Below are 20,394 nucleotides of genomic sequence, written 5' to 3'. Positions count from 1 at the left end.
CTCGTGCGCTCAAGCGCTGCGCCACTGCTCCCCCACTTGGCTGAACGCGGGACATCAACGTGGCTTCAGTGAGCCTGAGACGGGTGAATCTCCGTGGGGTTCACGCCCGAGTGGAAGTCCGAACATCGAACCACGGCTCCCCCACTCGTGCATTCTCTCTGCCGGCAATTAACCCGAACATTGGGATCTCGAGAACCTGGTTAAATCACATGAATCTATTACTGTATCCAGTGTAAGCCCATTCCTTTATGATATTATAAAAAATAATCCTTTGATATGAAAATAAATACAATCTATTTCAGCAAGGAAGTGGGTTGTTAAAAGCACACAGAAATAACGTGTACTAATAGTTTGATAGATGTCACATTTGAATTAATTCTAACCTGGCTTTTAAATCAAGGACGCATATCAATCTGGCGGGCCCGTAGAAGTGGGGGGGGGGGAGGGGGGGCTGCATGGCGCTGAAGGCTGAGCCCCCCACTCCTAAATTTTTATAAATCAAAAAAATAATTGGTGCAATTGTTAACACCGGTACCAAAGGCTGCGATGCCTACCATCCTCATCCACGCAGACAGATCCAGAGCAGAGTGCACGACGTTGCTCACTCTGCCCTCGCCACGTCGAACATTTGATGAAAGTTTATGATTGTGTCGTCGACCAAATGTAGTTCTTTGTACGCGCCCCAACCCCTCCGCTCTTCAGACAAGGTCACTCGACAGGGCTGTTGGTGGATCATAGCGTGGATCAAGGGTGGCACAGTCGGGTTTTTTTTACAATCGGGTTTAATTGTCTTTTTATATTAAACCCGATCATCTGAGATTGGGAGAAATCCGGTTTAATTGGTTCTAATTGCAGAACCGCACTTCTCAACGATGGGCTTCATCCATGCCAAGCCAAGGAACTCACTGGCGCCCACGATTGGGGAGAAGCTCGTGTCCATCAAGACCAACCTGCCCGCCGCATTCTACGACAACCCCGTGCCCGACGGCCCCCCGAGTACGATAGCAGCACCGACGAGGAAGCAGCCTAAGCCTTGGATCAGAGTTTCGTATTCATTGAACCAGGTTTTAATTCCACAAAATCGGGTTTAATTGTATTAAAGAAAAAACCCGATGTCTGCCGCTGGAAAAATCGGGTTTTTTCCACCCATGGCGTGGATTGACCAACGACGACTTCTGGGAGATGCGTCAAGGTGGCAAGATGTTCGCTACCTCGCCTGGTATGCAGGAGGTCGTGGGTTTAATCCCAATCCTGACACCTGCTGCATGTTTGGAGTTTGCGTGTTCTGCCCGTGGTCGTGCGGATTTTTCTCTCCGGGTCCTCTGGGGTTTCCGTCCACATTTAGAATCAACACGAAGCGTTTAAGAGTATGTTCACAAGATGATAAGCCACTTCGTTGAGCTATCATTTGTGATGGGGCCAGGTCGATTCTGATGAGCTGTATAGCTCAGTGGGCCTCGCTTGGTAAAACAAATTCGTTTAACATATATCCAACACAGCGATGTTCCGTGCTGAAATGCAATTAGTAATTGTATAACGTGAGGGCTTTAAACCATCTACAGATGAGACGTTATCTTCCGCCGATGGGTTCAAACCTTGGCATGCTTCGTGTATGTCCCTTGTAGCCCAGGTGTTGTCAGACAGAACAGCAGCAAGTTGGGTTGAGATGAGCATGAGTCGTTCGAAAGGACGATGAACGATGTTTAAGGAACGATGTTTAAGGAGCGATTCAGCCGCTTCGTTTGTGAATTGCAGGATCGCTCGAGACGGCAACGACCCATTGATGCATTCATGCAGCAGTAGAATGATCATGGCAGACGACGACGATGATGATGATGCCGATGTTGAGGCACAATTTACCCAAGGAACGAGACACAATTTACTCAAAGAACGCCGTGCAGAGGGCGGACGGCCCCCGAGATGGATATTAGCGGCAGATGCTGCCTGCTCGGTAATTAAAACGTGGGCTTCGTCACTCCCGACGCTTATTTATTGTTGCCACGACAATGTGGAAGATTGAAGACTGTTCGCAAATTAAATTGCGCGGAGGTAGCGGCATCTGTCACGATTCTGCGGAGATAAATGTAATCCATAAGATAACGTTTTCGGTGTACAAGTCACAAAACTTAACTTATCTCCCCCCCCCCCATCTGAATCCAGTCATCACTCGCTGGTGCATCATCATCATCATTGCCGTCTTGTCGAGAAAGGGGGATTCAATGCCTGTTAATTTGATCCGATCGCACCAAAATATGAATCTAAATGTACAGAAAAAAAAATCGAGTGTGGCACCGAGATGAAATTGTGAATATGGAGGCCAAAAAAGCCTCTTCGAATCTGACAATTCGTTAAAATATGGACCTGAGATAAGTGGCAATAGCTCTCTCTATCCACAGCAGAATTCCCTGTCATGAGTGTTCTTTAGAAATGAAACCTAAATGTTCCAAAGCTCAAGAGTATTAAACACGAATCAACAACATTTTGTCCGATTGTTGTGACATCAATAGGGAATCGGGGTTGATATGACTAACCTGCTACGCTTGACAATCCGGTTTAATAATCGTGTTTGTTTAATTCGACATTATAACCCATGACCATCGGGGTGCTGCAACTCGTCATGGTGACATTTTCATTCCTTCACCATGAAGGTGGTGCCACTACTGTACACGGTAAACTCTCCACTCACATCGACACCAACCCAGAGTTGCCCCGAATGGATTGCAGTCGACTCAAGTGAGATTTCACCCAAACTATAATCAGTGTGACCCAACATTCTCAAAACTACATACATTCTGGTTACGCAGCGTGGTGTTCACTACGTCTCCTGCTATACAGGAGGTTGTGGGTTCGATCCCGACCCCATGCATGTTTTGAGTTTGCGTGCTCTCCCCGTGGTCGCGTGGAATTTTCTCCGGGTCCTCCGGTTTTTCCCTCTACATTTAGAATCGACATCACGCGTTCAGAGTATTTGGCTGCTATAAATTCCCACGTGACGATGGGCCACTTCGTCGAGCCATCATTTGTGGCCAAGTCGCTTCTGAAAAATATCTGCACGGCTCAGTGGGCTTTACATGGTAAAATAAAAAGTTTAAAATGTGCATCCAACACATCAGTGTTCCGTGCTGAAAGTTTAGTTGTTTTTTTAAGTGTCATCAACATATTATGTTATTTACCAAATGAATACACCGCAGTGTCAACGCAGATCAGACACGAATCAAAGACTGGAACGCGAGTGCACACAGACGCGAGTGATGTTGTACATTCAGATTAAAACAGCAAACACTCGGGAAACATAACTGCAACATGAAGCCCTTTAAAAAAAAAACATCTTTGTTAAAATTTAGATCGAAATTTAGTTTGACAGAGTCGTTTACGAAACATTATTATATTTGTGTTGCTTTCCATCACGGCACTTGCTGCAGCACATGGCGAAACATCTCACCAATCGGCATCCTCATCTATTCCATTACTTGTTCCATGCCACTCAAGTAACCGATTCAAATAGAATCCGAACGCAACATATCGAGAACTTGTGTGCACGGAAACAGTGGGCACTATTTGACAGCTAAGAGGCGGGCCACGGTCATAGGCAGAGAAATCAAAGGGAGGGTTGGTTTATCCTGAACTTGAAACATGGGACCAAGGGAATCGACAGCACAGACAAGCTGGGAGAAGTCCCCATCGTGGGGGCTGCCGTGCGCTACTGCATCGCAGTGTCAACGGCAGCCGGTATCTCCATTATGAGATATGAAAGCGCGGTCAATGTGGCGGTAATGTTATGATTGGGGGTGGGGGGTAGGTGGGTGGGTGGGGGGAGATACGTTCAGTAAAATTCAAACAACAGGAAGCGAGTGGTTTTGAGAGGAAGGGAAGAACGCATGCCCTCGGCACATGCTGGTGTCACGAGATCCATCTCCCCTCCCCGCCCACCCATGCCGCACCCCGGCTATTAAAAAAAAATGTGGACACGGGAGGCAGAAGCTGAGAAACAGCCATGAAACCAGGCCCCGTCGAGGCCAGTGCTTGTACACACGTTAGCTCACTACATGGTACCCGTAACCTGCTATTTAATGCGCGCGAACACTGCACCTTTTTGTCGGTTTAGCTCCCACAAACGCGGGTTCTGAGTGAATTGTGCAATGAAAGTGTGTGAGTGGGGGGGGGCACAAGGGCCCCACAAACGCCCGTGGGTCAATGGAGCCGCAGTTAACCTCATGTTCGGTTCCAATTCTGAAACGCGCCAACAAGGTAATGGGAGAATGTAAGCGTTGACAAGCGCACACACACACAAGTCATCTCTTTTTTTAATTAAAAATGAAAAAGTGACGAGTGAGCATCCGATGACACCAATGACAATTTGCTCATTTGAAGTTTCAGTCACAAATACGAATGTTTTTTTTTTACCAAACACAACGCTCGCAGCACTGACATACAACTGAACTCGGCAACATTACACGCAGTTAAAAAGGCCAGATCTAAGATCAATTACGATCGTAATTGTGTCATTCCATTATGAATTAATTTCACGTCATTGTAATGATGCTTATAGTGTAATTATAATGGACCCCGAGTCTGGCGAATAACGGGATTACAGATTTCTTCTGTCCATATTAACAAACACAACTTGTGTTTCACAGCACAACGCACCCCTGCTTTTAGACTGTTGATACTCATCACCAACACCACGACTGTGTGTATTTTGACAGCGCGATCTCGTCAGTGGGCACCACCGTTGGCACGATGTTAACTTCCTCGCCTGGTATGCAGGAGGTCGTGTGTTCGATTCCGACTCTGACGCCCGAATATTTGGAGTTTGCACGTTCTCCCCGCGGTCGCGTGGATTTGTCCTCCGGGTCCTCCAGTTTCCCCCCCCCCCCGACTTATAAATGTCCACATGATAGGCCACTTCGTCGAGTTATCATATGTGGCCACGTCGCTTCGGAAAAAAAGCTACGTCGATTAGTGAGGCCTTACCTGGTAAAATTAAAAACGTTTAATTTAAGTGTGGTCAAATTATCCCTGTGACCCGCAAGGCGTTGGGGAGGTCATCATCCAACAGCGGATTAACAAAGGACCATGCGCGTATATTGCGAGCTACGTGTTTGTACGAGCCAGCGGTGTGGAGGGGGACACGTACCCTGAACATGCCGTTGTACAGCGGTTACACAACAGCAGAAAGAAAAGCGTGCGAAATTCAAGATGACACACAACCGTACATCATTAAACACACAAACACGCGCACGCTACACTAAAAAAAGATTACATTATTAAACACGGCAATAATTTGATCTAAAGTAATGAAAACGCGAGACGCTATTTGCATTTCCGGCTTGCAAACCCCAGCCAATAATAAAAACCAACCCTGACCATTGAGGCCATCAGGCGAAGCACCTGCAAAGATATTGCTGATATAGGAACATCACTTTTAAGGCATTCATAACCTGTGGGAAGTTTCATTCTAAAAATACACATCCTTGCAGAAGTGTAATAATTCATCACTTCCCCCCTGGAAGAATTCTGGGGTTCCAATTGAGTCCTTCCTGTCTATTTTACATCATCCACTTTGTATGTTCTGCCATCTTCATTTGCATACAATTTGCTAAAGTTTGCACGAACTATTTTTACACGCACCAGTCAACGCGTCCGTTGTGAGAGCGTGAAATTCCATGTTCAATTGACGAATCGTTCGGGCCTGTGTTCGGCATTGTGAATGAAACTGAGAAACGAGTTTCCTCTGAAATTGTTCACGCAAATTAAACCGAGCAGGCACAAGGAGTATTTAAACATGCCAGCCCCTGGGCATGTGCTTTGCAACATACACAATAATATACCTCATTCGGTGTGCAAAACCCACGTTTGGGGCAAGTGCTGTCAGCGAACACCTACGGAGGTCGGCACCGCACACAAAGCCGTTCACGCTGGCAGCTTCATGCACACGGGAGTACTTTGTCGAGGTCATAAACCTGCACAAGGCTCTCGCGATAACATTCTGAGACTCGCAAGGTCAGGCCCGACCGAGGCAGGTTCAGACGCCATGTACCAACGTCACGTGCAAGCATCCAGTTATCTCGAAGCCGGACAGCCAGAGTTGTAGTGCAATACACAATTTTTACATCACCCCATCACAAACGCAAATAAAGAAAATGTCACACACGCACGCACACACACACGTGGAGTTGTCAAAACTGGTTGGATGAGGCATTTTAGACGTCTGTCAATAACCATCAGTTTTTTCTGTTAGATCGCGTAAATATAAATGTGCCGTTATACCCGCCACCACTTGACAAAGCCAATTGGTAAGGTTTGTCTAGTAAACAAACAATAACAATGCAGCGACATGGAGGCATTAAAATACCAAACAAAATGTTTACCTTCAGCTCATTCTCCAGTTTCTCTGCCACGTGCGTGAATGCACTTTCACTGAATACCCCAAGACAATGTAAACAGAAATGTAGTGTCCATTCAATTGTACATGAACCTCCACAACTTTCTCCAACACACCTTATAGACTCTAAGACGTGCGTCCGCACTTCCAATGAGTTCATATGCGGTACACCGCACGCGCCTTTAAAAATGTAATTCAGCAAGTGTTATACCTCCATTTATAATGGAAATGACCAGCACGGTGACGTGTGACCAAACAACCCTGATGATCAACATGGCGTGGGAAGACCTCCCTCTTCAGCAGCGGATTGACAATGAGTTTCGGCCCTTTATTTACATCGCCTACCCTGGGCAATCCCCATGGGAAGAAAAAAAAAACTAGGAGCGCCTCTGTGCATTCGTGTGATACAGGGACTGCATTCACTACTTGCAACCGTATTCTAGACAGCACTGAATGCAGCTCCCCCCAGCTCGTACCTGAGAGGAAGCAAGTTCGACTCCCTTGTGTCGTCTCTCCCATAAGACTCGTGGTCGAATCCGTACCTACCCGCAACGTCGGGCGATACCTCCTTTTTCTTCTTGGTTCTTTCGGTAAAGTCACGTAGAGTGGAAACAATAAATATAATAAAAAATAAAACATAATAAAATAATTCTCACGACGTTTCGGCCACAACGCAAGCAGCCGTCATCAGGTGAAGACCAGGTCTGTCGGGGAGACAGCGTCTGAATTATTTTATTAGGTTTTATTTTTTATTATTTTTATTGCTTCCATTCTACGTGACTTTACCGAAAGAACCAAGAAGATGAATCCCTGCAGATACCTCCTTTGTTACGTTCAAGCAGAACCTGAATTAATTGTCCTCGACTCCCAACTCCAAACGTTCATCTACATGAGTTTTCCCAAACTTCTGTCCTCATGACCCATTACGGTTTTCCACTCCGTATTTGCCAATCTTACGTTCGTTTCACATGCAAGTTGGTTGCACGCTGCACGTGCCGAACGATTGCTAGGCATGTCTCTCACGTAACGTACAGAGCACCGATTCAAATCAAGGATGCGTCACGTGATATTCAAATGCACACGCAAACAAGACATCGGTTTATTTCAATCGGTGCTCCCGGTGGCACAGGGAGCAATTGTTTAGCAATCATCAGGCAAGTGCAGTGCATTATCATCGCTTCAAACACAATTTGTCATTGCATAACCATTAACGCAGCTCAGAAAGTCTTGTCATGGGGACTTAGAGATTGGAAAACGATGATAAAACATATTGAAGACCAAAATGGGTGAATCCAAAGTGCTGTTACGACGAAGGGCGTGAAAGCGAAGACCCTGCCAAGTTAACATTTACCAAGGGAGGTTTCGCAGCACACTGGCGTCGTAGCAAAAATCACAAACTCGCCTCTCGCTTGTGACGTGCCACGCTCGGTTCACATCGGTCGATTCTCAGGTGTTTCCTTGAGAAGATGAACTGAAATAAGGTCACTATGGTGTGACCGAGCAAATGGAAAATCCAGTCACGCTTATGTATCTGCCACTCTCGCTGTGGAATTAACATCAGCTGTGTTCCTGCAAATAATTGTGCGAGGAGTAAATATTGAAATGTGTCCCAAGCATGCAATTCATTTTGGAAACACATTAAAATTATTGCAAATTATTGTTTAACGATAAATATGCCAAACGTAGCACTAGTTTTGTGTAAGAAATCTTTTTTCTTATATTGTGCAAAACATTTGAGAAAACTGCTGGAAAGGATATGCTTGGCAGTTAAAAATACAGTGATACCTCGGTTCGCGAACTTAATTCGTGAACTGACTCTGGTCGTGAACCGAATTGGTCGTGAACCGAGGCACATTTCCCCACAGGGTTCAATGTAAATCCGGTTAATCCGTTCTGACCTTTTTTTTTGGTTTTTGAAGCACAAAAATATGAAACAAATTACAATACACATTAGTGCTGTACAGTATAGTAATGTATAAAGAGAGAACACTAACCTTGCTTGAGATGACTTCAGTAAGCACTCAAACGGGTGAACTGTACAATACAGTAAGTACAGTATTGTACAGTACAGTAGTACAGTACAGTACTGTATGTGCTAAAAAGCACACCAAAAAGCAAAAAGTCACTGAAAGTGTCTTCACAGTACTCACAGTACTCACAGTACTTCTTCCTGCGTCTCTTCTTCTCTCCACGATCTTCCTACAGGAAGTCACGACCACGTGACAGCCTGGAATTAGCATAAAAATGGCCGCGGCTCCTGTTCGTGACCCGAAGCGGAGTTCGTGAACCGGAGCATATTTTTATGAACTTTTCTGTTCGTGAACCGAGTTGTTCGTGAACAGAAGCGTTCGTGAACCGAGGTATCACTGTACAATGTTGGAAACACAGCTGACGATGGCGAGACTGGACTAGTTTCTTTGGTGATATCCAATGAAACACATTATTCGGGGACATGCATTTTAAGGCTTCGTTTGTGGGAATAAAAGCATTAAAAGTCAAGGCGGTGGGATTGCTCCCGGTGAGTTATTGAACAAATTATTTGGCGATGCTGCTAATGCGTTGGCAGAGGCACTCAAGCACAAATAACAACAACAAAACTCATATTCGTCAATAACACTGTGGACTTAAAAAGGAAAAATACACGTGACATTTCTGGAAATGCCCCTTCTTGTGCTATAAAGAAGAGCTATTGCCCAAAACGCCGCCTATTATAGATATTTTTTTTTCCTTTTAAGGCCACAATGTTATTGACTAATGTGTTGTTGTTTTTTATTACCATATGCATTCACCATTATAATATAAATGCATCGTCCCGTACATCTATATCAAATTATTAATTACTCCTATTGTATTGAAACGATACACGATTCTTACTGGGTGCTCATTAGGGCCCTCTTGTAGATAGCAAGTAGAACAACCAGTGAGCCTTCAGGGCAATCTCGTTTCCACCAAAATGTTATATCAATTGTGCTGTCGTCATCGCATCGTGAGAGCCAAGTACGCGTGTTCTCGCCTCTCGTCAAACAGTGCAATTATTCGTGTCTGACATCGGGGCTCATGGAAGCGGACGTCACAGAGCTATCTCCGAGGGCAAGCAACAGTTTTAAACGCTAGAGGGGGGGGATCGTGATTCATTCTCAGCCAAAAACAGCACTGGCACCGCAGACCCAAAGGGACCGCACTGCAACGCGACAGTTAAACCCCCTGTGCTAGAGGGGGGGGGGGGGGGGTTCGCACCCACGCCCGGATAAAGTGCCATCGTTTATTTGGGCACAAACTTAATACCCTCGTACTAGAAAGGCTCTGGGATTTCAACAGCGCAGGGACACAGGCGCACATTCTATTCTTAACTTGTATCCAAGGAAGTCCCTGGCCAAATTCGGATACCGTTACAGTGACATAAAAACAAATGATTACAGCTCACCCGGACAGCCGCCACATTTAACAACAAAAATTAAGAATAAAAAGAGACGGCGGGCAATCTTCACGTGGTCGTTCACGGTCCACTGATGTGAAGATGGAGGGACAGAGGCTATCGGTGCCGAGCAGTGCGCTGCGTGACTCCCCACTGCGGCGAGCTCCTTGAGAGTTTAGTGCGCGCGCGCGCAATCGATGCTCACGATTCTTCGAGGCTTTCGCGATCACTGAGTCGGCGGTGGCGGGCCGCCGACCCGAGCGTCGCTGGCGAGGCTGTGCTTCCACTGCTCCCTGAGTTGGCATACGGCGGCGCCGTACTGCCGGTGAAGCTGCAGGAAATTTGGCTGGGCCTCGGGGCCCGACGAATCGGCGTCCTCGCCGCCGCCCGCAGCGGAGCCGATCGGCAGCAAACCGTTCCTGAGGTTGTTGCACGAGGCAGACGGGAGCAGGCTCGGCGAGGGGGGCAACTGCAGGGGACGCGATGAAGTGTCGTTGCTGCTGCAGGGGGCCTTCACCGTATGCGACCGGCGGGGCGTGTGCATCGCGGGGGGGTGCGGCGCCTCCGTGGAGGCCCGAGGTCGCGCGTTGGCGGCGTCAGCGTCCCATGGCACGCTGCTGTACCTGCCCTTCAGTGGCCCTGGTGGGGTTGAACAAGGAAGAAAAATCACGCTGATGTGTGGATTCTGTAGCCACATTCCGGCATGCGTTTGTTCTCGGACGTATTTACTTCGTGACAGTCACGTCACGTTTGAAGGTGCACAGCGAGATGACAAGATGTCACCTGGTCCCCATCTGAAATTATTATTTGTTTCCCAAAACGGTATTTACCTGTGCCAAAATACACTTGGCGTGCGACACATGACATAGTAAGACTATGGTGCATGTAACAACGTGCGCACACGGTCTGTGATGTCATCACCTTGGCCGAAGAGGCTTCTATATTTAAACACAGGTTTTTTTTTTAAAAACAAAAATCAAATTTCTATTCCATCATCTTTACAAGAGTTATCATGAACCCCTTCCCCCACCGCACCCCCCCCACCCCGCCATGCTACAGGCAGATGGACAGAGCTAATGCATTAATATTTTTAATGCATTAATGCCTTCGCTGGAAAGCATTAAAACACACACAAAACGTGTGCCGTCGCCACGTGACTCAAGAGGCCGTTTTTTCTTGCCGACGAGATGCACTGTGCTAGGAAATTTGGCCCCAGTTGTGACAAAATATAGAACGAAAGTGGCCCTGCCAAAAATCAGAAGGACCACGCTCGCACCGGCGGAGTCTGTCTGACCTTGCTGAAGCCAGACAGTGGGAAATTAAATCGTGCCTAGAAAAATGTAAGTGGCAGTGGTTTTGTGAAGGCCAACTTTGATCTGGAGTGCTATACGATAGTTTCAAGGGTAACACGATAAACACTCGAGCTTAAATACTAAAATAATCATGTTTAGTATGCCAAAACTAACGGCCCTGTGACGCAAATGAAAAGCAATCGGACCACAAGGGGCTTTCGCAACGCTGACAATCTGCCAAATTTTTAAATAAGCCTCCACTATTAGTTTGGACACAAAACTGAAGTGTCGCCTCAACATCCCTGGAAACGGTGAAAAATGGCATTTTGGAATTGAAGTTAGTTGCCTCTTTTTTTAGTTCTCTGCCACAATTGGTCTCGTGACATCGTGTGTTCTCGTGACATCGAGGCGACTACGTTACAATTCGGACCTCTTGCGGTGAACCACGACCACGTGTCGCAGAACAGCCCCAGATAGATGATGTCACAGAACGACTTTCAAAGTAATTTCAATGGGCCACTCATCCACGCTAAAAGCACGCAATTTTATGCGCTGCAAAGACTGTTGCTCAATATGAGAATCTGTAATGATCCAGAGTTGGAATCGGGTTCCATCTGGTAAAAAAAAAAAATGTTGTCGAGATGTTCTTTTGTGCAGTCATCGGTGACTGGGCAGAGAATTCGCTTTAATAACAGGCGCTTGCCTGGCTTCGAACCCACAATTTCAGTGGTGCTGGCCCGGTGCTCTACTAAAGCCATCACCAACCACCTTAAGCCAGAATCCTGGGTAGAGGATCCTAGGCGAGGCAGGTGGCAGGGTAGAGCACACAGTGCATGTCTTAAAGCTCTTTGTGCGCACACTTTTAACCCACAGCTCCCGTGCCCCGTAAGGAATCACCGTCACGAATAATAAGAATCCTGTGGGCACCGGCACTTGACGTGTAAAAGCCACTGACGGTGGCAGCGGTGGGACTAAACCGACGATCTTGACACAACAACAGAAACCCGTTGCTGCCGCAGCTGCCGCCACTCACCGTTGACCTTCCTGGTTCTCTCCAGCTTCACCGCCGGCCCCTGATCCTCGAGCAACGCGGGGTCGGCCCCCTCAAGCCCCACGAGCAGCAGGTACTGCTGCTCCAGCTCGGATGCCAGCGTGCGCATGTAGCCGTGGTTGGCGGTGGTGAGCGCGCGCACCCACGCCTTCAGCTCGTCTTGGTCGCCCGCCGCCAGCGTGTAGGTGCGCGAGCCGGCGCCCTCGAAGCGCAGCGCGAAGGCGTAGTCCGTGGAGGCGGCATCGCACAGCTCGACCATGCAGCCCTCGAGCACCACGACGCCCAGCGGCTCGCGGTCGCCTTGCGCCTCGAAGTAGAAGAGCAGGTTGCCCTTGAGCACGAACCAGCGGCGCTGGTAGGACGTGTGGACTTCGCCCTTCTTGCGCAGGTAGCCCTGGCGGTCGACGGGCGAGTCGCAGTTGGCGTAGTACGTCAGGCACCGCTTGTTGAGCTTCATCCCCCCGGACGGCGGTTCGAAATTCTGCGGCAATAACAGGGGGGCGGTCACGTCCCCGCTTTGTCACGACGGTTTCATCGGTTTGTTTGTCCTGGTTCTTTGGAGCAATTTTTTTTCCACTCGGTCATGTACAAGGCTGCCGATAACGGGACCTGCGAGCCGGGAGTTTGTGTTTTTGAGTCAAATTGTACAAACCTGCTCCTTTTTATTTGCAAAAAAAAATGTTTTTTCTCTTTTGCCGTGCCTGGGTCGTTGACATTCATTGCAAACCCACACAGTGGCCGCTGTGGTATGATTTACTTCCTCGTTGACATTCCTATTTCGAGAAGAGAAAAAAATATTTGCAAAAATATTTACATTTAAGTGAATGCGTGTGCTGCAGGCTCGGAATGATTTCTCACGGAGTTGAGGATTCAATTCAACGCAGCCATGCGTTATTGAAACCTTTAGAAAAAGTTGTCCCACTACACTTTACAAGAATACAAATATGGGGCCATCCATTTAGTATGTACGCATGGAGGGGGGAGGGGGGGGTTAATCCAAATGCGTACGCTTGCGTATGGGGGGTCGACTGTAAATGTACGCACAGGAAACGGGGGGGGGGGGGGGGTGAAGCCTCGATAATAATGTCTACTTTGGCCTTCAAATTAGTTAGATAGTCCGGCCGTGGACTATCTGTTTGCTTAAACACGTTAATATTAATAATCCTTGATCGTTTCTGCGTGGACTAAATATCGGCCGTTCTATAGCATTCGGGGCATGCGTCAAGCGTACGTATGCAGGAGGGGATGTAAAGAGTACGCGTGCGTACAGGGAGGGGGGTGGAGGGGTCAAGTTTTGACAGATTTTTGCGTACGTACTAAATGGATGGCCCCATATACAAAAACTGTGAGGATAAAACTGGCATTTTAATAAATAAAATCTTTTTTAAAAAGAGGAAATATACAAATTACAACTGAAAATTTACAAATATGTAGCAATTGAGCAATTGTAAAGATGAATAATTTTTTTTCGTCTCAAGTGGTGATTTAAAAATCAATGATGGACTCCCAAGTCCCTGACTTTTGGCGAGTGAGTAACATCGTGCAGGTCCATAAAGAGAGGCATTTAAGTCAAGAGGCGTGAACATATGTTTGTTGCAAAGTCGCCTGTGGGATAGAAGCCTTCGAGTGCCAGGGGAACAAAAAGTGGAATTTAATTTGCATTAATAGGTATTATCATCACTAAAGGTTACCTTCATCAGGTTTGACCACGTGAGAATTAAAAATTACGGACAGGAACATGGAAAACTTTAAAGTGAAAATGTAAACCATAAAATGGATTCTATATTACGTAAGCCGGCTAAGTAAGTGACCAGCGAACAGTCAGAGTGTTTGAGAACGGGAATAATACGACGCCCGGGTTTCACTTATCCTGCCAGAACAATCTTCCTCCCAACAAGCACAGATCCACATTGTCTGTTTTTGCATTCCTGAGGAGTGGCTTTAAGAACCCATGAGAAGCAAACAAGTGTTCATTGTCAGAAGTGGTGTTTCATGTAGTTCCACTGAGCATTATTTAACAAATGTTAAAACGTGTCCTCCGAGCATGATTTTCAGGATGGGTTGGAACGCGAACAATGACGTTCCCTACCAAGCGTAGTGCCCTGACTTGTAAAGCAATTATGAGTGTTGTTATTATGTAAGCGATTGTAGCGATGACTTGAGGGACGGCTTTATTTTTAAGCCTCACATTTGGGTACTAATCAGTAGATTGAAGAAGTGCTTCTACGTCTGGGTTGACCTCATTTAAAGTAATTACTGTTGCGCCCTGTCTTCAGAATGTAACTATCTTATCAAGAGCCATAGAGAAGGCTGTCAATGGATGGCTTGCAATATATAAGTGTCCATTTCGTGTTTGAACACCTTAACACCTGCGTTGTTGCCAGCAAGGGTAAAGCCTATTCTTCTGCACTGGGATGTTTGGTCAATTCCATTCATGAGTATTTGGCTTCATGTGGAAGCCAGGGAACCCCAGAGAAAACCCACCACACGAGGAGGTGACACTCACTCGGCATCTCCTGGCCTACATCTAGCAGCGCCATGCCTGCAATACCTGGCAAGCCCTGTTGTTTACCCAACCAAATACTAACTAGACTCACCTCTGCATAGCTTCCGAGATTCGCCAAGACAAGATTGGGTGCATTCTGAGCATTTGCCTTACCGACCCTTATAATGTAAGCCATGCCCTTAAAATAGTGACATCCTTTATCATTATTTGTATTATACTTGTTTACCCAAGGAAGTCTCGCTGAATATCAAGGCTCTCTTTCAGGAGAGTCCTGCCAAGTTCTCACACTCATCTGAATCTGAATGTTTATTTATTCTGGAGGAATCCGATCAGCTATAAAGCTCTTGTTCACAGACATCCAGTAGGAGCGGGTGAGAACGTCACAACAATACAAAAACGTGAGAGTAGTGCCAAGTACAAGAAAGGTATTCTAGATTTGAAGTTTTCGTGACTGCAAGGATTCATAGTCTTTGGTTTTTTCGGTAAAGTCACGTAGGTATAAAATAAATAAAAAACAACAAAATTAAATCACGACGTTTCGGAAGCAACACAAGCATCCGTCATCAGGTGTGACGCTACAGTAATTTTGCTGGAGCAGTCACACCTGATGACGGATACTTGTGTTCCTTCCGAAACGTCGTGATTTAATTTTGTTGTTTTTCATTTATTTTATTTTTTACCTACGTGACTTTACCGAAAAAACCAAAGAGTACAGGAAAGGTAAACAAATAACCCAAACACATACAAATGAAACGAAACCATCCCCATCTTTCCAGGCAAACCCCACTGGGGTATTCACTTATTTTCCAGAAGCGACCTGGCCACAAATGATAGCTCAACAAAACGGCCCACGGTTTGGACATTTATAGCGGGAAAAAATATAGCCATGCAAAACGTAGTCATGGAAAATGTTGCAATGTGTAATCCCAACTGGAGAAGTTTGCAGGTATTTGTTGATCATTCTGATATTTGGCCAATACCAGTGACATTGTGTTTTTCTTTCCTATAAAAACTGAGAACACCCAGAGGAAAGCCATGGAGGAGAGGGGAGAACGGCGCTCGCTCCAGACAGGAATGTACCAGAGTCGGGAATCAAACACAGGCCTTTCTTGTTCCTGAAAATCAATATTTAGTGGGAAACTTTTAAATACAAAATGTGTCATTTTTGTTGTTGTTGTATCATTGGCGCTCCGTTTTTCTTCATTCCCCGTTTTGATGACCTCGATCGGTTCACTCGTAGCACGCTGCTCTTGAGCTCTACCCAAAACATTCGCCTTGCAAAATAACGTACAGTCAATTCAATGGGGGCTCTAATCTGATTTTTAAAAAATGTCTTATCAATTCATCGATACAGCGCTGTATATTATTGTATAATCCATAGCATAATTAATTTTGCGGAAACTCTCCGAAAATAATAATTTTAAAAAATACCAGATGGCAAGTGTAACGAATGTGGTGGGAGGCAAGCACCCCCCAGGAACTGAGAGGCAAGTTTTGAAGGAGATGGTTTGAAATGATAAACCACGATATGAAGGAATGTGGGGTGGACATGCAAGGCTCAGGCAAGGAATGAGGACTAAGCAAGCAGAAACTCCGATTGAGTGGAGAGAGAAAAACATTCAGAAAAGGTGAAGTTGAATTGCCTGTTTGTTGCTACGTCTTTATATATTTTTTTACAAATAATTCCATTATGAATATCTAGAATATGGTAAATATATAAAAGATAACAATACTACGTGTTCACCCATGGTTCACCCGGGCCACCCGTGCACATGAGTGCAAACAAATCATTTCAGGAAATGGGCACCGATTAACAAAAACAGGGCCGACCTATTTGAGACAAGTTGAAACAAAAGCAGCGCCCATTCTACATCAAAGCAACTGCTCATTCCCACTTTTCCGATATAAATTAAATGTCCGAGTCGAGCGCTTGCACACGAGTGAACACGTGTGGAGGGTGGTGGTGGGAGGAGTGGAGGGATGAGTGGTTGCGCAGCGAACCCGGCCACTCTAAGTCGCCTTCAGGACCAACAGCAGGGACCCACCCGGCTGTCAGAACCGGTCCCTGGGGGCATCCCCAAGGGCCGCGGATTAAGCGAGTGCGTGTAGCAAATGTTATAAAGGGGCCATAAATAAATTAAAAACACACCCAAATATATTTTAAAAAACATGTTTAACTTGCATGGTGAATTGTATTTTTTTCATTTGCTATACAGCCAGATAATACGACAAATCGCTAACCTTAAACACCCAGTCGTTCATAAAAGTTGAAGCCATCATAGTACTGTAGTGATAGAGCAAGTGCAGAATCACTGAACCGGAGCCCTTGAAAGTGCGGGGTCCGTAGCATATGCTACTTTGCTCCTAGGATAATCCCGCACTGCGCCTCCCCCCTAGGTCGGCTCGGCCTTAAAACGAGTTGCGTGGTGGCAGCGTGCAGCATAATACTCTAACAACGCCCACCGGTTTGACAAATGTGGCCGCCTTCGTTTGGCAGTGGCGGCGGCCTTAAATAGTTGCTACTCATACTTTTTGGATATTTCGGTAAAGTCACGTAGGTAGAAAATTAATAGATCACGACGTTTCGATCGCAACACAAGCAATCGTCATCAGGTGGGACAACCGCAGCAAGAAAAAACTGCTGCAACGTCGTCACCTATTAATTTTCTACCCACGTGACTTTATCGAAAGATCCAATGAGTATGGATTCCTGCAGTCACGAAAGCTTCAAATCATAATTAGTTGCTACTCTTTCGATTTAAAGCTTTCGTGACTGCAGGGATTCATCTTCTTGGTTCTTTCGGTAAAGTCACGTAGAAGGGAAATAATAAAATAATAAAAATAAAACTATATAAAGTTATCTTTTATTATGTTTTATTTTTATTATTTTATTATGTTTTATTATTATTTTATTATTTCCCTTCTACGTGACTTTACCGAAAGAACCAAGAAGATAGTTGCTACTCGCTAACAACTCTTGTCCCAACATCCATTTAAACGGCTATAAAGCGGTGGGGGTGTATTGGTATACGATTGTATGCGACTTACACAAGATTGTGTGTGTAGATACATCCTTGTGTGTAGCCAAGGCCGTGAATGTACGCGAATCGCATGTTTTTTCTCGCCCCCGTTCCCACAATCGGCGGCGACACGTTGACTACAGACGACCCCGGCGGCTTTAATAACTTTGGCAACTTACCCGGACCGTGATACACGGGCACCTGAAAGTCGATTTCAGGTGTCTCTGCCACCCTTCCTCAACCTTCACCACCTCCTCCGTCTCCTTACTCCGTCTCATTCAAACTTGTGGCCACGCTTCGCAACAACCACCACCCATCCCAACCCCCTCGACCGTTCAAACACCGAAGTTAAAGGCTTTCAAGACCAATATCATCCATAATACTGGGTGGGTTGGGGAGGAGGTTCTTTTTTCGGTTAGATCGTGTAAATGCGTGTCGTTAAACCCCACCACCACCCACCCGACACAGCCAATTAGTAAGGTTTGTTACGTAAACAGAACGTGGAAATTCGTTACTGGTCACAGCAGCAGCAGCAACGCCGGTGGTGTTGGAGGGCAAATCCACGACATTTTTTGCCGTCAAAATCTCCTCCCGATCGACTTTTCCGCCCCCCCCACCACTCTCCCCCCCCCAAAAGTAAACAACTTGATTGATAAAAATTTTTTATCGAATGTAAACTTGACCACCGAATGAAAACAAAGAACAAAGATCCCACCCCACCCATTGTGACCTTAACGGACTGTTAGGGCAAGTGCTGTTAGCGAGTAACACATATCTAAATAGGACGGTACACAAAGGGCGAGTGGGTAGCCACCATCCACAACACCCAGGTACTCATTTGAGTCCGAGTCGACCTAGGGGAGGGCCCAGGAACGATTTGGATAATCGCCCACTGGTGCTGGCCCTGAGCGGGAATGGTAGCCGCAGCCACCGCTCCCCACCAACCAGCACCACCAACCAGCACCACCAACCAGCACCACCAACCAGCACCACCAACCAGCACCACCAACCAGCACCACCAACCAGCACCACCAACCAGCACCACCAACCAGCACCACCAACCAGCACCACCAACCAGCACCACCAACCAGCACCACCAACCAGCACCACCAACCAGCACCACCAACCAGCACCACCAACCAGCACCACCAACCAGCACCACCAACCAGCACCACCAACCAGCACCACCAACCAGCACCACCAACCAGCACCACCAACCAGCACCACCAACCAGCACCACCAACCAGCACCACCAACCAGCACCACCAACCAGCACCACCAACCAGCACCACCAACCAGCACCACCAACCAGCACCACCAACCAGCACCACCAACCAGCACCACCAACCAGCACCACCAACCAGCACCACCAACCAGCACCACCAACCAGCACCACCAACCAGCACCACCAACCAGCACCACCAACCAGCACCACCAACCAGCACCACCAACCAGCACCACCAACCAGCACCACCAACCAGCACCACCAACCAGCACCACCAACCAGCACCACCAACCAGCACCACCAACCAGCACCACCACCACCAGTACCACCACCACCACCACCAGTACCATCACCAGCCCCATCACCACCACCAGCCCCATCACCAGCCCCATCACCACCACCATCACCAGCCCCATCACCACCACCAGTCCCATCACCACCACCAGCCCCATCACCACCAACCAGCCCCATCACCACCACCAGTCCCATCACCACCACCAGCCCCATCACCACCAACCAGCCCCATCACCACCACCAACCATCACCACCATCACCACCACCAGCCCCATCACCACCACCAGCCCCATCACCACCACCAGCCCCATCACCACCACCACCATCACCACCACCAGCCCCATCACCACCACCAACCATCACCACCACCAACCATCACCAGCACCATCACCACCACCACCACCAGCCCCATCACCACCACCACCACCAGCCCCATCACCACCACCAGCCCCATCACCACCACCACCACCAGCCCCATCACCACCACCAGCCCCATCACCACCACCACCACCAGCCCCATCACCACCACCAGCCCCATCATCACCACCACCACCAGCCCCATTACCACCACCAGCCCCATCACCACCATCACCATCACCAGCCCCATCACCACCACCAGCCCCATCACCACCACCATCACCACCACCTCTGTGAGTAGGAGGAGGCCCAGGACCGGGTCCGGACGATCGTCACCGGTGTCGTTGTGCTGTGAGCAGGAATCGAACTCGGATGGGCGGTGGTTCGCGGCGTAGCGCGATAACCTCCCCCCCTCCCACCCACACCGCAAGAGAACAACGCCACAACAACAGCACCACCACCACAACAACACTCGCAACGAAACTTTCAGGCAAAGCGTCGCGACGTACAGCGGATGTCGCCCTCGTCCACGTCCCTACCACCACTACTAAACCCCAACCACGGCGGCTTGTAGGTTGTGACCCACCTGCCGTGAAGGAGATGGAAGCGCCGCCTTTAGAACCCTTGTTTTCTACGTCGGTGCGAGATGTTTGAGCGAAACAAACAAAACGAGAAACCCCACGTCCTCGATCGGCCTCCTGATGCCGTCTCCTCCAACTCCGTCGCTCGCGACCCCCCCCCCACCCCGATCCCCCCCCCCACCACTCGTCACGTGACCCTCGCAGCCACTAGAGGGCGCTACACACGTCTCCACCAACCCCCCCACCAACCCCGTACACCAACTGCCTC

General features: G+C 47.6%; 1 protein-coding gene across 1 annotated transcript; it reads right to left on the bottom strand.

The window, feature by feature from the left end:
* Nucleotides 1-4,286: 4,286 nt before the first annotated feature.
* Nucleotides 4,287-20,277, bottom strand: PHETA1 (PH domain containing endocytic trafficking adaptor 1). Its single transcript, XM_078595288.1, has 3 exons — nucleotides 20,132-20,277; nucleotides 12,126-12,624; nucleotides 4,287-10,439 (listed from the first exon to the last, which is right to left on the bottom strand). Exons 2-3 carry the CDS (start codon nucleotides 12,598-12,600, stop codon nucleotides 10,027-10,029), a joined length of 888 nt encoding a protein of 295 aa, XP_078451414.1. The 5' UTR covers nucleotides 12,601-12,624; nucleotides 20,132-20,277; the 3' UTR covers nucleotides 4,287-10,026.
* Nucleotides 20,278-20,394: the final 117 nt, after the last annotated feature.

Source organism: Lampetra planeri, chromosome 6 (genome assembly GCF_965212315.1).
Source record: "Lampetra planeri chromosome 6, kcLamPlan1.2.h2, whole genome shotgun sequence".
Classification (NCBI taxonomy): domain Eukaryota; kingdom Metazoa; phylum Chordata; class Hyperoartia; order Petromyzontiformes; family Petromyzontidae; genus Lampetra; species Lampetra planeri.
The sequence above is the reverse complement of the archived record's forward strand: the minus strand, read 5'-3'. Positions and strand labels throughout refer to the sequence as shown.